We start from the raw sequence: 18,673 nt of genomic DNA, 5'->3' as shown, positions 1-18,673 counted from the left end.
TAATATGTATACTTTTTTTAATTTATGTAAGTTTTACACAATAACAGATTTTTTAAAACAAAAAAAATGATGTTTAAGTGTCTCCATATTCTGAGCCATGGTTTATTTATTTTTTGGGCGATTGTCTTAGGTAGGGGCTCATTTTTTGCGGGATGAGGTGACGGTTAGATTGGTACTATTTTGGTGGGCATACACCTTTTTGATCGCTTGCTGTTGTACTTTTTGTGATGTAAGGTGACAAAAAATGGTTTATTTAGCACAGTTTTTATTATCTTTTACGGTGTTCATCTAAGGGGTTAGGTCATGTGATATGTTTATAGAGCCGGTCGATACGGATGCGGCGATATTTAATATGTCAACTTTTTTTTTCCCTATTCTTTACCAATTTTTTTTTACTTTATTTGGAGGAAATGACGTTTTAGTTTTTTTTTTTACTTGAAACTTTTAATTTGGGGGGGACTTTATTTTTTCAACTTTTTTTATTAACTTTATTTTTTTTCCCACTTTGGGACTTCACCTTTTGGGGGTCTGATCCCCTTTACAATGCATTCAATACTTCTGTATTGGAATGCATTGTCTGTATGAGTAATACAGTGTGTATTACTCATACAGCTTCCTGCCATTAGAACCACGTGGGGACCCGATGGCACCTCCGACTGCCCCCGCCGCAACTCCCGTAAAAGCCGCAAACCGCAGGTCTGAATTGTCCCAGGGTGCCTGCTCAATGAGTTGAGCAGGCACCCAGTTCCGATCACCGGCCGCTGCGCGGTGGTGATCGGACCTACACATGACGTACCGGTACGTCATGAATCCTTAAGTACCAGGACATCATGACGCACTGGTACGTCATGTGTCCAGAACAGGTTAAGATGACAATTAAGTCCTTGATAATGACATGCTAATGATGTCAATGCCAAAGAGTGCAGGTACTTTACCATGATCTTCAGGACCAGGGTTGTGTACAGACAGTTTAGAGCATGGTTTCTCAACTCCAGTCCTCAGGGCCCACCTGCCGATCATGTTCTCAGGATTGCTTTAGTATTGAGCAGGTGATATAATTAGTGTCAGTGCATCAGGACTTACCACAGATATTCATTCTAGTGGATATTCTCAAATTAAAGCCGGCTGGTAGGGCCTGATGACTGGAGTTGAGGAACACTGGTTTAGAGGATGTCCAATTATGATATCGTATTTTAACAATTTACATTTAATTTTATTATTATTTTTTCCACACTAGAGGAAACAGAAGGTACAAGCATATTATGGGACTCTTAAATGTCATGACAAAGATTGTTTTGTCAACATTTACTTAAAGTGTATGGGTAAGATGCATATATGGTACTAATATAGCCCTTGTTGCTTTTCTGTGCCGTTTGCTTTATTTCATGTCATGTCCCTTTGTTGGACGAATGTTCTGTGATGTCCACATAGAAGACCTGTTCATATGATGGCTGCTGATGGAGGGTCATGTAATCATCCAAAAATAACTTCAGATACATTGGTCATCTGCACTTGTTCAGAGTTTTAGTGCAGGGGCAGTGTGTTTGAGTGGAGGAAACTGGGTGATATGTCTGGTCACATGACCCTCCATCAGCGGCCATTTTATGGACAGAACCTCTGTGTGGACAGCACAAAAGACTTGACCAACAAGGCAACATACCTTATTAAATCTAGAAAATGGCGCAGAATATCAACAAAGACTATATTAGCAAGTGTCACAGTCATCTTACAAACACATTGAACAACAGTAACCAGAAAATGGCCAACCCATTTAATCTACTCTCTACAGTAGCTGGTGTCAGACCTCAAAATCATATTTAGCTTGGGATCCGCTGCACTTAGGGCCTTGTTCTCCACATAACCAAAGTTCCCATCTGAATAAACTGTAATGGAAAAATGAAATATGGAGTCTGATCCAATGCTAAGAGCAATAGGGACCCTTTCTGTGCTCAACCTCTCACTACTTGAAGTACAAGTGAACACAAACCAGTGCCAAGATATATAGCATGGATTTCAAAGACCAGGGTTTAATATGATTCAGATTACATCTTTTACTACAGCTATCTACAATGTCATAACTGTGACATTCAATGTAATTGGTACTTGGCCCATAATGTTTTATGCTCTCAGAACCTCCATCTGCTTACGGTATGTGCACATATATTGAATTTACTGACAATTCTCTGCCCAGAATAGTGACAGAAAATCCACAGTGTATTACAGTAGCAGAAAAGTGGATAACATTTTAACAAATCTCATGCTCACACTGTGGTGCAGATTTAAAATTTTTGCTGAAGATTTGGCCCTTTGAAATACATGTGTTGAAATCAGCAGAATATCCTCAAGTAAAGGTGGATTTAGATTGGTTTACTGAGCAGCTGATTGTTGGGAAGTTCCTTCACGAATGTTGGCTGCTTGTTCAACGAAGATGACCACTGCATTTACGTGCAGCGATCTCCTTCATTGTATGAGGATGGGCGATTGCTATAGTGAATCATGACTTCTGAGCAGCAGATCAGTTTAGACCACATGATCTGCTGCTCAGAAGCCATGATCGGTGGTGCCCGCATGAACAACAGGATCACCCAATGAACGAGCGTTTTGCTGGATCATTGGGGGATCGGCAGTACATTTAGACAGCCAGAAGATCGGGAACAACAGTTCGGTGCACCTTTCTGGCACATGTAGACATACCCTACCTATCCACACGCTGTTATAGTAAGGGCAATACAAATGGGGAGAGAACCATTGAGAATCCACTGAAGAGAAATAACCCAATAATAATAGCAATTAGGTTAAGATATGGATGCCATCAGTAGGCAGGATGATTGATTTGAGTGCCATTAATGAATAAATTACATATGAAATCCTGATAATCACACTTGCTTACTTTTTTTTATTTATAAGTAATAAAGTAATGCAGGAGCTATTCTTAAAATATATTGAGAAAATCCACTGTGAGTTTAGGTTTTCATCTTTTTCATTCCAAATTCAGACTCAGCAGAGAAACCAAAACGAGTCCACTTAATATTTAAAATGGTGAAATAAGCGGTCTCGAAACAACTGTAAATACATTATTCATCGGCTGGGAAATAAAATTTAATGGGACTGATAAATTTCCTTTCTGTTTCCTCTTTGTTTTTTAAAGCATGATGCACATATATTTCTCACCTAGAGAGAAGCAGGTGTTTCTACCTTCACTAGGGGCTTCCAACATATGGCTGGAATGAACCTGGGCAGATGCAACTAATTCCCAACACAAATGTCAACATTATCACTCATTGCATTATAAAATGAGAAATATGCACTTATGTGAAGAACCAAAATGGGAGCAATGTGGGACTGGTATGGTGAGCACTTATTTTATTATTGAACACCATAAAAAAAATTGATTGGCTGGGCAACCCCTTTAAAGGTGGTATACTATGACAAGTGAGCACAGCATAAACAGTTATTTTCAACCACTTGACTATATATGTCCGGGCGGTTGGCACACATCTCTGCATGGAAGTTTTACAATGACATGGCAAAGACTGCAGTTGAATGCTAACCATGCAGCTTCAGGAGCAGGGAGCCCGCTGTCAGTGACAGCACGGTCCCCAGAGAGAAGGTAGGGATGGATTTTCATAGTCCATGCCTTCTTGATCATTCTATACACTGTGCTGAACAAATGCTGTGTGAAGAGATCAGAATGCCGCTTTCTGCTCCAGTCCTAGGCGTCAAGCTATTTTTGGGGGACGTGAGTTTGTGCCATCCGGATCAGCCCTGTACAACCTCTCTGGGGCTAATATGACAGCCTTGGCTACAGAAGAGATCTCCAATAAATAAATTAAAAAAGTTATAAAGTAAATTCCCCCATAGGTCTTGTATAATTTTATGGGAGAGAACAAAGTGTCAAATAGAAAAATTTAAGACAAAATAAAAAAACACCACATGCCACACTGCAGCTTCTAGCCCCGCCCCCAGCAACCATAACCCATACATCAAAATGACTGTTATGGAAAGTAAATATTTTAGTAGCATGTTGTGCTAATAACAATAGAAAAAATGTGAAACAGACTATTTTCCTTTTTTTTTTTTACATTTTCCTTTTTATAAGAAAATAAAAAAACTTAAATGAAAATCGCATAAAATGGCCTGGTCTTGAACTGTTTAAAGATCCCTTTTACTACAACTGCATGCATCCATTAAAGGGGTTATCCCACTTTGAGTTTTTATACTTACCTGCTGCCGCCGCGCGTTCACTTCCTGGATTCTGGCTGGGGTTGGGCTTCATCTTGATTGAAGTCTTCTCCCGGCCGGGCCGCGCGCTGGACTAAACGCACACGCCGTCGCGCATGCTCCATGGTGACTTATTTCTGGGCAGTATAGTACAGAGCCGCCGTGCGCGTTCGCAGCTCTGTACTATTCTGGCCGGGAAGAAGTCACCGTCGCACATGCGCGGCAGCGTGCGCGTTCAGGACAGAGAGCGGCCCGGCCGGGAGAAAAGGAGGAGTCTTCTGCGCAAGCGCGACCATCGGGATTTTGGAGAAGAGCGGTGGTCGTAACCAGGGGAGACCGAGTCACAATAAGTGCGGATTCATTTTATCCTAAACGGTGGGAATTTGTTAATCAAGTATATTTACAAAAATGATCACTGTCAAATCATTAACAGATTTAAGTGATCATTATGATGGGATAACCCCTTTAAAAGTGGTTATCTCACTTTAGCAAGTGGTATTTATCACGTAGACAAAGTTAAATATTCAAAAACACAATACTAATGTATTGTGATTGTCCATATTGCCCCCTTTTCTGTCTGGATTCATTCATTTTTCAGTTGCATTATAAACTGCTTATTTCCATGGTTACAGACCACCCTGTAATCCGGCAGTGGTGGTCGTGACTGCACACTGTAGGAAAAAGCCTTTCTGGTTGCTGGGACCACGGGAGTGCACATAGGCCAGCACTTTTTCCTACTGCTGGATTGCAGGGTGGACGTAACCAGGAAACGAACAGTGTATAAAGTGATGGAAAAATTAATCCAGCCAGAAAAGAAGGCAATATGGGTAATAACAATACATTAATAAGTGCCTTGTAGTAACTTTCTCTACATGATAATTGCCAGTTGCTGAATCATATTAAGGCCAGGTTCACATTTTTTATGTGCTATTTTGCAATATGCTATAGCATAAAAGAAGGAGAAGTATAATGAAAGCTTTTTAAATCTTGTCTCTGGAAGTTCCAGTTTTGGCTAAAAAGTTGTTTTTGCCAAAATGCAAAGTGTGAACATAGCCTAACAGGTGGCCTGTTTACGCTTCAGTTTTTTGTAGAAAAATATGCAGACTCTAAATGATCCACTCTTAATTCAAATAAAACATTGGCATAAATGTTAAAAAGACCGATCCACAGCGAGCAAATGTACAGATAATGAGAAAAAATTAACAGCTTTGCATTCTTCATGACACCTAGTGTTCTGTCTTCATACACGTTCACACAGTGTGCAGTCTAAAATTCAGCATAAACCATTCCTGTCTTCCAAGTAAGAGGACTGCTCTTTGTAGTCTAACTTGTTTATTGGTCAACAGGTCAGTACATATATGATTGATTGATTAATTGATTATATACGATTGATTGTTTGGTAAAACAGGATTGTTTGGCAAAACTTCCAGAATACAAATAACATGTATAAGTATCAAGCATAGCATGTACTATAACCAGTGATGGCCAGTTTGCATTGATCGCCCGCGAACATATGCGGGCTGCCATCCTTTTTCACAAGTCCGTCGAGGCACAGGTAAGCCCTTACCTGTGCCTGTGCGCGAGCCGGTCTGACTATAACATTACATTAACACTGAAGCACATGGTAAAATGTCTGCCTGTACATAAGATTGCATGGTTAGCCAACAGTAATAACAACTTCCTGAGTAACAATTACAACTAGCTGAACAGCTCTGCAACACACAATATAGAAACATAGAATGTGTCTGCAGATAAGAACCATTTGGCTCATCTAGTCTGCCCAATATACTGAATACTATGACTAGCCCACGGCCCTATCTTATATGAAGGATGACCTTATGCCTATCCCATGCATGCTTAAACTCCTTCACTGTATTTGCAGCTACCACTTCTGCAGGAAGTCTATTCCATGCATCCACTACTCTCTCAGTAAAGTAATACTCCCTGATATTACTTTTAAACCTTTGCCCCTCTAATTTAAAACTATGTTCTCTTGCAGAAGTTTTTCTTCTTTTAAATATTCTCTCCTCTTTTACCTTGTTGATTCCCTGTATGTATTTAAAAGTTTCTATCATATCCCCTCTGTCTCGTCTTTCTTCCAAGCTATACATGTTAAGGTCCTTTAATCTTTCCTCGTAAGTTTTATCCTGCAATCCATGTACTAGTTTAGTAGCTCTTCTCTGAACTCTCTCCAAAGTATCAATATCCTTCTGGAGATATGGTCTCCAGTACTGAGCACAATACTCCAAATGAGGTCTCACTAGTGCTCTGTAGAGCGGCATGAGCACCTCCCTCTTTCTACTGGTAATGCCTCTCCTTATACACCCAAGTATTCTGCTAGCATTTCCTGCTGCTCTATGACATTGTCTGCCTACCTTTAAGTCTTCTAAAATAATGACCCCTAAATCCCTTTCTTCAGATACTGAGGTTAGGACTGTATCACTGATTTTATATTCTGCTCCTGGGTTTTTATGCCCCAGGTGCATTATCTTGCACTTATCAACATTAAATTTTAGTTGGCAGATTTTTGACCATTCCTCTAGTTTTCCTAAATCCTTTTCCATTTGGTGTAATCCCTCCAGGAACATCAACCCTGTTACAAATCTTTGTGTCATAAGCAAAAAGACACACCTTACCATCGATGCCTTCTGCAATTTCGCTGATAAAGATATTAAACAATATGGGTCCCAGAACAGATCCCTGAGGTACCCCACTGGTAACAGGACCATGGTCTGAATATACTCCATTGTCTACAACCCTCTGTTGTCTGTCCCTCAGCTACTGCCTAATCCATTCAACAATATGGAAGTCCAAGCACAAAGACTGTAATTTATTGATAAGCCTTCTATGTGGTACAGTATCAAAAGCCTTACTAAAGTCTAGATACTTTTTGACTCCAATTAGGATAATGGAATCAACACCTTTGACCCCATGCTGGGTATAATGACCTCTGACCCCATGCTGGGTATAATTACCAGATGTTGATTCAGTTACATATTTATTCCCAGAGTATTCTTGTACAGTTACTCAGAATTGAGAACTCTACAGTAACTCCAGTTGCCTTGATTTATTCTTTACAGATTTCTCTTTCCCTTGTTAGTTTGCCACTGCCTTCTTGAATGTAAGGTTGAGATATACTGCTTCTTCCACCTGTCCCAGAAGGCATTAGAAAGACTTTGCACCTGCCTCCATTGTCGTCTATAAAGGTCTTTGTCATTACATTCTCTAAGAGGAGCATTCGGGGTGCTGGTCTTCTGTGTGAGTAACATGGCAGGAGTAAGGATAGTCAAATCTTCAGGGTCGCTGGAAAGGGTAGTCAATGGTCTTGCATTCATGATGGCTGAGACTTCCGCCAAGAATGTGGTCAAACTTTCATGTGTGAGTCTCGTTCTCCCTACTTGCAAGAAGATGAAATCCAAGATTTTTCTTGCTATCACTATCATCCTTTCCCAGATGCAGCCCATGTGAGGAGAATGCGGTGGATTAAAGGTCCAAGTGCATCCTTGCTCGTTTAAGTATCTTTCCATGTTGGTTTAAATCCCAGAGCAAACCGAGGCTCTGCTGCATGGGAAGGGAATCGGTGCTAAGATCCAAGTCCTTTAGGTGATTTGAATGGTCTTGGGGTGAGAAGGCCTTCATTAACTCACAGCTGTTGGAGGCGATTTTGTGCAACCTAAAATTAGATAGAGTGAGCATTTTTTGATCCCTTTTCAGGATACTGATTGCGGTCTCATTCGTGGGTTTGGATTTCAAGCAGTCATCCTGTTTTTTTAGGATGATACACGCCGAATATGGGGAAGTACCAACACTCCTCGGAGTCTTGGTGAGCGGGTGCCATGTCTGCATGGTTGTTCTGGAATATTCTTTCCATGAAAGAAAATAAATGTTCTTTCGTCTCTGGTGTCCTTTGAAGTTTGTGTTTGAGATAGATAAATCGACTGTTGTTGTTAGGTAAGCGTAGTCTCCGGGATTTAAACGGTAAAGGTGAGACCGAGATTTTTGACTTGTCTTTTACTATTCCTCAATCCATGATATCCAAGAACAGCCTGTCTTTTATGGACATTGCGATCCTGTTGTCTTCTCTTGTCCTGTGAAAGACTATGCACCCTAAGTGATCTTGCTCGCCATCGTAGGCGTGGTCTTCACAGGAGGGATCTGTGAAAGGACAAGGAGCTCTGTGTGGCAATTCTTTTATCAGGAAACTGCTCTGACATGGCTGAAATAGGGAAGGACATCCATTTTCAAGTGTCTCGGTGAGCATCCTGTTGACTGAGGTCGGCTTGTGTGCTCCTCCTAGGCAGACATGTCCTATGATGACCCAACCTAGGTCAAGTCTCTGGGCGTATGGAGCATTTTGGGGACCGTTAATATGTCCTCTAGCCTTATGAACTCGTAGTATGTCTCTTCCAAGAAATAAGATTATAGGGGCTTCTGGGTCCAGTTCTGATATCAGGTGAGCTATACGCTTCAGTTTGGGGTGGTATGCCGCTACCTCTGGTGTAGGTATCTCAGACCGGTTGTCATGAATGTGATTGCAGTATGGTTGGCAGGGACAAGCAGGTCTGACCATCCATAGACTCTAACGTGTACCCAGTTGCTTTCTTCCCCGCCGTCTCAACGGTACCAGCATATGTTGAAGGTGTCGAACAAGGTGGATTTAGCTAAATACCTTTTGCTTTGATCATCTAAGATTGCATATACCTTGATCGCCTTATATCGGTGATCGACCGGATAAACTCTGACAAGGCAGATTTTTGATCAGGACTTCCCTCCTGCAAATCCTTTACAGATCTCTGTACACTGAGAAGTAACTACTTGAGTATCTATGTCGGTGTCTATCTGCTTTCCGTCATGCTCCTCTGCTTGGGATGATACATGAGAGGGTGTTCCAGGGTGTAAAGCTGTGTTGTGCTATGTGCTACCGCACTCTGTGCATGTCACACTGACCTTACAATTCCTGGCGAAATGTGATGTTGTAGCGCAGCGGTCCTCTAAAGACTTCTCTCTGAAGGCTCTGCATTTTAATAGAGAATGTGGTTTCTTGTGCAGGGGGCATTGTTTGGTAAGATCTTGAGGTTTGACACCAGGGGTAGTGGAACTGGGATCATTTCTGATCCTTGCCTGTTGAGCAACAGTCTACAAACACCACGAGGGGGGGGGGGATGGTACACTGTGAACCTGTTTATAATGAGAACCATGCGTGATCCACTTCTCCTGTAGCTTATAAGGGAGTTGACACCTCTAGTGGTGTCCAGGAATGCTAGCCCTGGCAGATCTCCCTCTGCCTGAGCAACCTGTACCTCTATCAACAAGTCGCTGAGTTCCCTAAGCTTCTGGTAACCCCTACCAACTATTCTGGGAAAATTATCAATTCTTTTATATAAAGCATTTTCTATAGCTTCTATTGACCCATAACACTCAACAAGTCTTTCCCACACCATCTTTAGGCCTTTGCCCGGATAGTTCATGTTAATGTCTCTGATTCTTTTGGAGTGTTCAATAGACTCGCTTCCAAGCCGCTTTACCAAGAGATCTAACTCCTCGCTACAGGAAAGATCTAAGTCTCTTATGGCGTTCTGGAAGGAATCTCGCCATGCTCTGTAGTTCTCGGTGCGATCGGTGAACTTTATAAGTCCTTTGGTAACCAGCTCCCATTTAGCAACGAACTTAGCGAAGTTCATGGCAGCCTAGTTAGCGCCAATACTACCCGGTGTGCTCTTGTTATGCTGTGTGCCATACCTTTTAGGGTTTTTTGGCTTAGGGAAGTCTGCAGGGAACCGTTCTCACGTGAAGGTTGTCCGTTTAAGTCGAAGCGAAGGTTGTATCTTTCGTTCTGTAGGGCGGGAGTTGTGATCAGCATCGCTTTGTCACATACCGTCCTGCGATTCAAGGTAGGATCTTTGACACTCTGTATAAGCTGGCTGATATACTGGATCATAGTCGTCATTTGTCTTCGGATGCTGATGGACATATTCTGAAACACACTGTGTTGGATCTTGTTCATCTAGGTCTGGCCCAAGTACTTGGCTGTGTTTCTCGGATTCGGGGAACTCTAAAGGCTTCTAGGAACATTGCTTTGGCTACTGCAATTGCCACTTCTTTCTCTGCGTGAGTTTTTCCAGTGACGCTTGCAGGCGTACTCTCTCCTTTTCCATTGACGCTTGGCGGCATACTCTCTCGTCTTCCAGTGACGCTTGCAGGCGTGCTCTCTCTTCTTCCAGTGACGCTTGCAGGCGTACTCTCTCCTTTTCCACTGATGTTTGCAGGCATGCTCTGTCTGTTTCTTGATCTGATTGCCTTAGCTTTAATTGCATCTCTTGTGCGGAAAAGGAAGACCTTAATTTTGCTGCCTCAGCTTCTGCACGAGCGAGAGCAGCAATTTCTTTTATTGAGGACTTGCTAGAGCAGCTTGCTCGTGGACATTGTGTGCCTGTTGGGTGGCTGCTTAATGTCTCTGTGCGGACTCAGTTTATGTAGAAACAGACTTCAGCGTGGTCTGGATCGTGCTGCACTCTCACTTCTTGTGACTGTATGGCAGCCGATGCAACCTTGTGCACAAGACTGTGTGTGTGATGGCGGCTCTGTATAGTCAGATCCACTATCGCTGGTGACTAGCATCTGTTTTACAGTTCTGTCTTCATACACGTTCACACAGTGTGCAGTCTGACATTCAGCATAAACCATTCCTGTCTTCCAAATAAGAGGACTGTTCTTTGTAGTCTAACTTGTTTATTGGTCAATAGGTCGTACATACAGGGAGTGCAGAATTATTAGGCAAATGAGTATTTTGACCACATCATCCTCTTTATGCATGTTGTCTTACTCCAAGCTGTATAGGCTCGAAAGCCTACTACCAATTAAGCATATTAGGTGATGTGCATCTCTGTAATGAGAAGGGGTGTGGTCTAATGACATCAACACCCTATATCAGGTGTGCATAATTATTAGGCAACTTCCTTTCCTGTGGCAAAATGGGTCAAAAGAAGGACTTGACAGGCTCAGAAAAGTCAAAAATAGTGAGATATCTTGCAGAGGGATGCAGCACTCGTAAAATTGCAAAGCTTCTGAAGCGTGATCATCGAACAATCAAGCGTTTCATTCAAAATAGTCAACAGGGTCGCAAGAAGCGTGTGGAAAAACCAAGGCGCAAAATAATTGCCCATGAACTGAGAAAAGTCAAGCGTGCAGCTGCCAAGATGCCACTTGCCACCAGTTTGGCCATATTTCAGAGCTGCAACATCACTGGAGTGCCCAAAAGCACAAGGTGTGCAATACTCTGAGACATGGCCAAGGTAAGAAAGGCTGAAAGACGACCACCACTGAACAAGACACACAAGCTGAAACGTCAAGACTGGGCCAAGAAATATCTCAAGACTGATTTTTCTAAGGTTTTATGGACTGATGAAATGAGAGTGAGTCTTGATGGGCCAGATGGATGGGCCCGTGGCTGGATTGGTAAAGGGAAGAGAGCTCCAGTCCGACTCAGACTCCAGCAAGGTGGAGGTGGAGTACTGGTTTGGGCTGGTATCATCAAAGATGAGCTTGTGGGGCCTTTTCGGGTTGAGGATGGAGTCAAGCTCAACTCCCAGTCCTACTGCCAGTTTCTGGAAGACACCTTCTTCAAGCAGTGGTACAGGAAGAAGTCTGCATCCTTCAAGAAAAACATGATTTTCATGCAGGACAATGCTCCATTACACGCGTCCAAGTACTCCACAGTGTGGCTGGCAAGAAAGGGTATAAAAGAAGAAAATCTAATGACATGGCCTCCTTGTTCACCTGATCTGAACCCCATTGAGAACCTGTTGTCCATCATCAAATGTGAGATTTACAAGGAGGGAAAACAGTACACCTCTCTGAACAGTGTCTGAGAAGCTGTGGTTGCTGCTGCACGCAATGTTGATGGTGAACAGATCAAAACACTGACAGAATCCATGGATGGCAGGCTTTTGAGTGTCCTTGCAAAGAAAGGTGGCTATATTGGTCACTGATTTGTTTTGTTTTTGAATGTCAGAAATGTATATTTGTGACTGTTGAGATGTTATATTGGTTTCACTGGTAAAAATAAATAATTTAAATGGGTATATATTTTTTTTATGTTAAGTTGCCTAATAATTATGCACAGTAATAGTCACCTGCACACACAGATATCCCCCTAAAATAGCTAAAACTAAAAACAAACTAAAAACTACTTCCAAAAATATTCAGCTTTGAAATTAATTCGTTTTTTGGGTTCATTGAGAACATGGTTGTTGTTCAATAATAAAATTAATCCTCAAAAATACAACTTGCCTAATAATTCTGCACTCCCTGTATGTGATTGATTATATATGATTGATTGGTAAAACAGGATTGTTTGGTAAAACTACAAGAATACAAATAACATGTATACGTATTAAGCATAGCATAGCATGTACTATAAGATTACATTAACACTGAAGCACATGATAAAATGGCTGCCTGTACATAAGATTGCATAGCTAGCTAACAGTAATAACAACTCCCTGAGTAACAATTACAACTAGCTGAACAGCTTTGCAGCACACAATATCCCTGAAACAAAGGTAGATCTCACACCAGATATGCTTTTACAAGGATGGTAGAGTTTAAGAAGGAGACATGCATTGGACAGCTCTGCTAATGTGTCCTGGAGACTTCTCTTTCCCGGGATGCTTTGCACTCCCACAATGCGGTGCACCCCCCACAATGCAGTAGTATTGTAACAGGAAAAACAAAGTGTAATACAACTTAACACCGCTAGATGGTGCTATAATCACAATAAACACCTGAGAAATACCAAGACTGAGCTAGATGTGATCTGTAATGCTTCTCTAACCCTGCTAGGCAGAATACCTAACTTAATACACAGATGCACAGCAAAACTGGAAAGTACATCACATGCTTCTGACTGACACTGATTTAGAAACTTGCTTGCCAATAAAGAATTCATTTTTTTAATAGTACATTAGCCTGAAGACACAGCCCACAATAATATGTTAAAATAATATTATAGCTTAAAATATAAGAAATTAAAGGGAACTTGTGACCTAAAAAATGCCTCCCAAACCACCGGCATTACCTTAAAGTAGCCAGCAGTATGTTTCTAAAGATCCTATTCTTCCTCCGCCTAGATGCACCAAAATCTTGAAAAACTAACTTTATTCCCTTGCACGCGCTATGTAACAGCAGAGTTTGAAGTCAAGGTGGCAGAGGCCTTGATAACCACACACCCTTTCCCTGCCCCTTCACTTTTAAATGACAGCAGATAGTTGTCGGCTGTACAGCAAAGCCGGACGAAGTCTCACACATGTGCCCTGACCTCTCTACTAACGTGCCTGCACATTGCTGTATACCACTGTTAGGTAGTATTTAGCAGCTCAATTTTCAGGCTCCCGGGTGTGAGTGCGCACCAAAACGTCCACGTGCACGGCTGTCAATCAGAGGTGAAGGGCAGGGAAAGGGGGCGTGGTTATCCTGACTTAAAGCGAGGAGGCCGCTGCCCCCTTGACTTCAAACTCTGCTGTTACATAGAGCATGCAGGGGAATAAAGCTTGTTTTTCAAGATTTTGGTGCATCTGACCGGAGGAAGAATAGGGTCATTAGAAACATACTGATGGCTACTTTAAGGCAATGCTGGTGGTTTGGGCGGCGTTTTTAGGTGACAGGTTCCCTTTAAGCTGATGCAAAACGGCGGCATGTTGTGCAACAACACATCTCAGAAAAGTGAACGACAACCATTTGTGCTCCTTTTCTGCAAATTGCTGCTGTCCCTATTGACAGTTATTAGATGTAATGTCACAATGTGACATTGTGATCTTCATCTCATGTGACATGTCACTGTGTAGACTCAACCTAAGGTAGTTGTCCTACTTTTTCTTAGAATGATGCTGCCCAAGCAATCAACTGATCTCTAACTTGTGTAGTCACGTATGAAATGAGCGACGCAGGGAAAAGTAGCCTTCAAAGCACTCATTTAAATAGTGGGGTGATCATGTAGTACAGGGCTCATGTACATAACTATGTTTTCTTCAGTAAGCTATGCATAAAAAAACAAAACAGATCGCATACTAACCAATAAAGGTCAATGCGGCTATTCATTTTTTTTTCCACGTATCCTTGTGCCCGATGTGATAATCTCACTGCAGGTCCTATTCTTTGTCTGTTTTTTGTATGAGAATAGCCTTTACTATTAAAGGGATTGAGAAAACAAAAACGGAATGTACAGAGAAGCCATTTTTGCGGGCTGGAAATTGGATGTGCCTGCAAGAATGAGGCCTTACATGGTTTATTCTGCTCAAGGCAGTCAGGTCTTTGCTGCTCATTAGAAGCAGAGTGATTATATAGAAAAATTATTACTGTGCATTGTTCACCATAATGGAATATCCATACATTCTGGATATCACTCCGAAATCCACGTCAAATCTGACTACAATCTGCATCTCATGCATGCAACCCTACTACCATGCAGTGGGGATTTTGAGTCGGATGTTTGCTGCTATGGAAATAAGTAGCATGATGCGAATAGTCCCTGACAAAGCCCCCTCTATAGGCCAAAAATATGTCAAAGTGTCATTTGAGGCAATATTTCAAAAAAACTTTTTCCAGCTTGGGGCGAAAAATAGGCCTTTACCTTATTGTTTATTGTAAAAAAAAAAAAAAAGCATATGTGATGTATACATACATACCCATCCATTATCCGTCCATTATTACCGGGAACCTGTCACTAGGAAATTCACTATTAAGCCACGCACACCATCTTGAAGGGCTAGCTTATCTGACTGTAATGACATCCTTATTGATCCATTGCTTCATTGCGGAGAAAAGGTACTGTTAATTCACAAGCAAATGAGCAGTTAAAGGGGTATTCCTGTAAAGTAACTAAATTGTTTTTAAACTGCATTAAGTCTGCAAGCTGTGACCCAACCAGAACCCATAACTATACATATAACCAGAGCTTCCATTTATCTTGCAAGCCATTTGACTAGCTCCTGCAACACACTGAGAGTATCATGGCACCTGATCTTCCCTCACAAGACTACAATCCCCACAATCCCTAGCTTTCCTGTTGAGTGTTGATGCTTATTGATTGGCTGCCTGATATACTGCCCATTCACGCCCCCTCTCTACTCAGTAATCACCAGTACACTAACACGCCCTTTGTTTCACAAGATATTTAGCTAGAGAATTGATAGCAACACACTGAGCATGCTCGACCTAACAAAGGCTCAGAACTAAAGGTCGATGCCATGGTAACTTATGAGGAAACACAGTGGGTAGCAGAGGAATAAAACTACTTTTATAACTACTGAACGGTAAATATGTGAAATTTACATTAGGGGCCAGCTGTTCCGTTCTGCAAAATACGGAATGCACACGGACGTCATCCATATTTTTTGAGGATCTGTTTTTTGCTGCTGGTCGTGTGCATGAGGCCTTAGTCTAAAACATAAGTTACATTTAAGGTAACCAAAATACCCCTTTAAGTGCACTGAGGGCGGGCCCAACCCACTTTGTGCACCCTTGCTTCTCCCTCCTCTGACAGCCCTTTCCTTACTTTTTCAATTGGTGGGGCCTGATAAGATGACTAAACAGGAACCTGGACCTGTCAATCAAGAAAATGAGGGTCTGGCAGAGGAAGTAGGAGGAGCAAGTCTGCACAGAGTGGCTTGGTCCTGTCCTTGGTGCACTTAATTGTGCATTTGCTTATGGATTAAAAATATCTTCATATTGAAGTCAATGGGAAAACATCAGTGGCAGATTTTAATCAAGCAAACATACCCTGAAAGTGGTGTTCCTTTAAAAACTTGCCATAATAGAAGTCACTGTAATTGTTTCACCAGTACTTTTAGTCCCTATCATTCCAGCTAAACGGAGAGATACAATTCACACATTTAAATTTAATATGCTTTCTGACTGACAGTAGTTATCCAAGGTCACCGGAAACAACCTATATTTAAACCAAAGAGCAGACAGTAGAAAAAGCAGCTTTTTGGAAGAATGCTTTGGAGAACATCTTATCATATCATAGGAAGTATAAAGTACCAGAGTATTAACACCTAGAATTCAGTCCTGCAAAGGACTACTCAACACATGCAGCAGGAGTCCTGCCAAAATGTCAGAAATGGGAATAACTATCGGCAAACATTTGTATAATTGCTTGGAGAGAAGTTCTTGATTTGCGTGCCATATATCAGCTCTTCTTGTCTCCCACAAGCCACGCGCAGATGCTGGCTGTATAACACAGGTAGTAAATTACTGGCAGGGACTGCGCTTTTCATCTCGACTGCCTCTACAGTACGGCATGCCAACATCTAGATCTAATACTTGAAGAGAGACACAATACCTTGCCCACATATTGGTTGTCTGATCCTGTATATTCCTCAAGAAGAAAAAACTGATTCCACATCCAGCTTCTTTTAGAGCGGCTCCTTTCCATTTCATTTTCTTGTCCGGGTTCTGGGTCCGCCGCAGTTGGTTCGGCGCTAGGAGTAGTCCTTTCGGGAAGAGGAGTCGTGTAGCTTTTCTGGGGCTGACTAACCCAAAAAAGAAGAAATAAAAAGCATCCCAAAGTCCTCATATTGTGGTCACGAAGATGTGAGCAGAAAGCATACAGAACAATTCCTTTTTAATTCTCAAACCAGGTTATTTCTTCTATTGTATTCAGCATCAATCTTCGAGCTGTCCCATTTCTAGGTCTCTGACTCTCAGCGGATATCTGCAAGAAAATCCAACAGAAATTATAATTTGACATTGCTGGACCTACAGCTGTACAGTTAAACACACAATAAAACCATGTACAATGTGCCTGGCTGCCTGTGTTCCCTTCTGTGATGACTGCAGTGATAAAATGAGGCTGTGTATGTTAAAAATTCATGGAAAACATGAATTCACTTTAGAAATATGTCTATTTTATACTGATTTACAGCACGTCTATACGCTTCTGCTTATGAGATAAAAATGTCTATCAACCAGAGCTACACTGTGATCTGTGCCATAACGGCAAGGAAATTGTGTTCTGTAAAGGAGATACAAAAGGTTAAAAAGTAAGAGCATAAAATGCATTATACAGGGAGGGGGGAACTGGAGAAGTATTACCGAAATACAGCAGAACATATTGTACTAGTCTGAATAATTTTCTAATATGACCTGCGCTAGCATTCATTGTAATGCAAGGCACTACAGTTCACCCTACTGTGAAGGCAAGAATTTGTTAAACAAGTTGACTGTAACATTGTATTAAAATACATTCATTAAATTACACTGCGAGAGGAGATAAATGGTGTAACCTCCAACAAGTGGATTAAGAATCACTTAGTCACTGTGGCATATAACCGTCTTTAGGCATCTGAAGAGACCGGCTCAGTTATAAGGATGTGTTTTACATCCACTACATCATGTAGTATAGAAGCAGCAACTTCCAGCACCCCCAAGAATATAATGAAAAATGTCGTGTTACATAATGGCCATTCAGAGGGCTGATTGTCCAAGTAATACGTGGTTGACTCAAGTTTTCCACAACAAGATCCGCTCTTACAGTGTAGCTCTCGGTTCTGGCTCAAAAAGGGGGTCCCATCCGGTGGACCTCCTCTGTGAAATACATAGCCCTAATAGATGAATAGATGTTCTCTTTAAAGGAGTTTTCCAACTTTTTCCTTCAACAATAAATGAAAGGATCTGAATGGATGCTATAGGATTTTTTTAATTTTTTTTTTATTTTTTTACATTTTTCAGCTTTTTTTTTCTACATGAGATAATTTTGGTTATATCTGGCAAAGGCTGAGAACCTGTGGTTTGCACCTGTCCGGCAGACTGGCAAATACTAGCTCACACAACATATTACCAACTGAAAATGAAGATCTATAAGAAAACTCAGCATATGATATATAGTGGACTGGCAACTGCCACTGACGTAAAGTAAGTGCTACAATGAATAGATAAAATAACTACCAAGATGGTTTTAGAGTTATCAGTCAAACAAAATTAATGTAAAGAAACACTTCTGTCAGAAAGAGATACTGTATTTATAAACTCAGTGGGGGTCATTTATAAAGACTGGCATTTTAGACGCAATAACTTCAATGCATCCAGCGCCGATCTAAAGGTAAAACAGCTTCCGAGCCTTAGATCTTTTTCTATGCCTAAAATAGGAGTAGAAAATGATGAACGAGAGGTGCCTGCTGGCCAGTCTCCTTCCCCACCTACATCACGCCCACTTTTTAGATCTGGCATGAGCAGTGAAAAGTCGCAGATTGTGGCACAACTAACCATAGCATATTTCAGGATAATAAATGACCTCCAATATTCATAGAAAACCTTTTTTCCTATTTAAATACTGGAGTACTATACCACTGACAATCAAATACAACATACTGTCTTTCTAGGTTATTAATTGTCAGTTTACTGCTGCTGTGATAGCTCTATTGTGCTCTCGACAGGACCATATAGAGATGCTTAC

At 41.4% G+C, this 18,673-nt stretch overlaps 1 protein-coding gene across 3 annotated transcripts in view; it reads right to left on the bottom strand.

The window, feature by feature from the left end:
* The window catches only part of LOC122938642 (cadherin-6-like), a 361,198-nt gene that overhangs the window by 214,683 nt on the left and 127,842 nt on the right, over positions 1 to 18,673 (bottom strand). For all 3 annotated transcript variants that reach the window (XM_044294304.1, XM_044294305.1, XM_044294306.1), the window contains exon 2: positions 16,562 to 16,933. In XM_044294304.1, the coding sequence (XP_044150239.1) occupies positions 16,562 to 16,795 (234 nt within the window). In that variant the 5' untranslated portion in view covers positions 16,796 to 16,933. The remainder of the gene's footprint in view (positions 1 to 16,561; positions 16,934 to 18,673) is intronic.

The sequence above is a fragment of the Bufo gargarizans genome, chromosome 5 (genome assembly GCF_014858855.1).
Source record: "Bufo gargarizans isolate SCDJY-AF-19 chromosome 5, ASM1485885v1, whole genome shotgun sequence".
Classification (NCBI taxonomy): Eukaryota; Metazoa; Chordata; class Amphibia; order Anura; family Bufonidae; genus Bufo; species Bufo gargarizans.
This window is presented reverse-complemented; position numbering and strand designations above follow the sequence as displayed.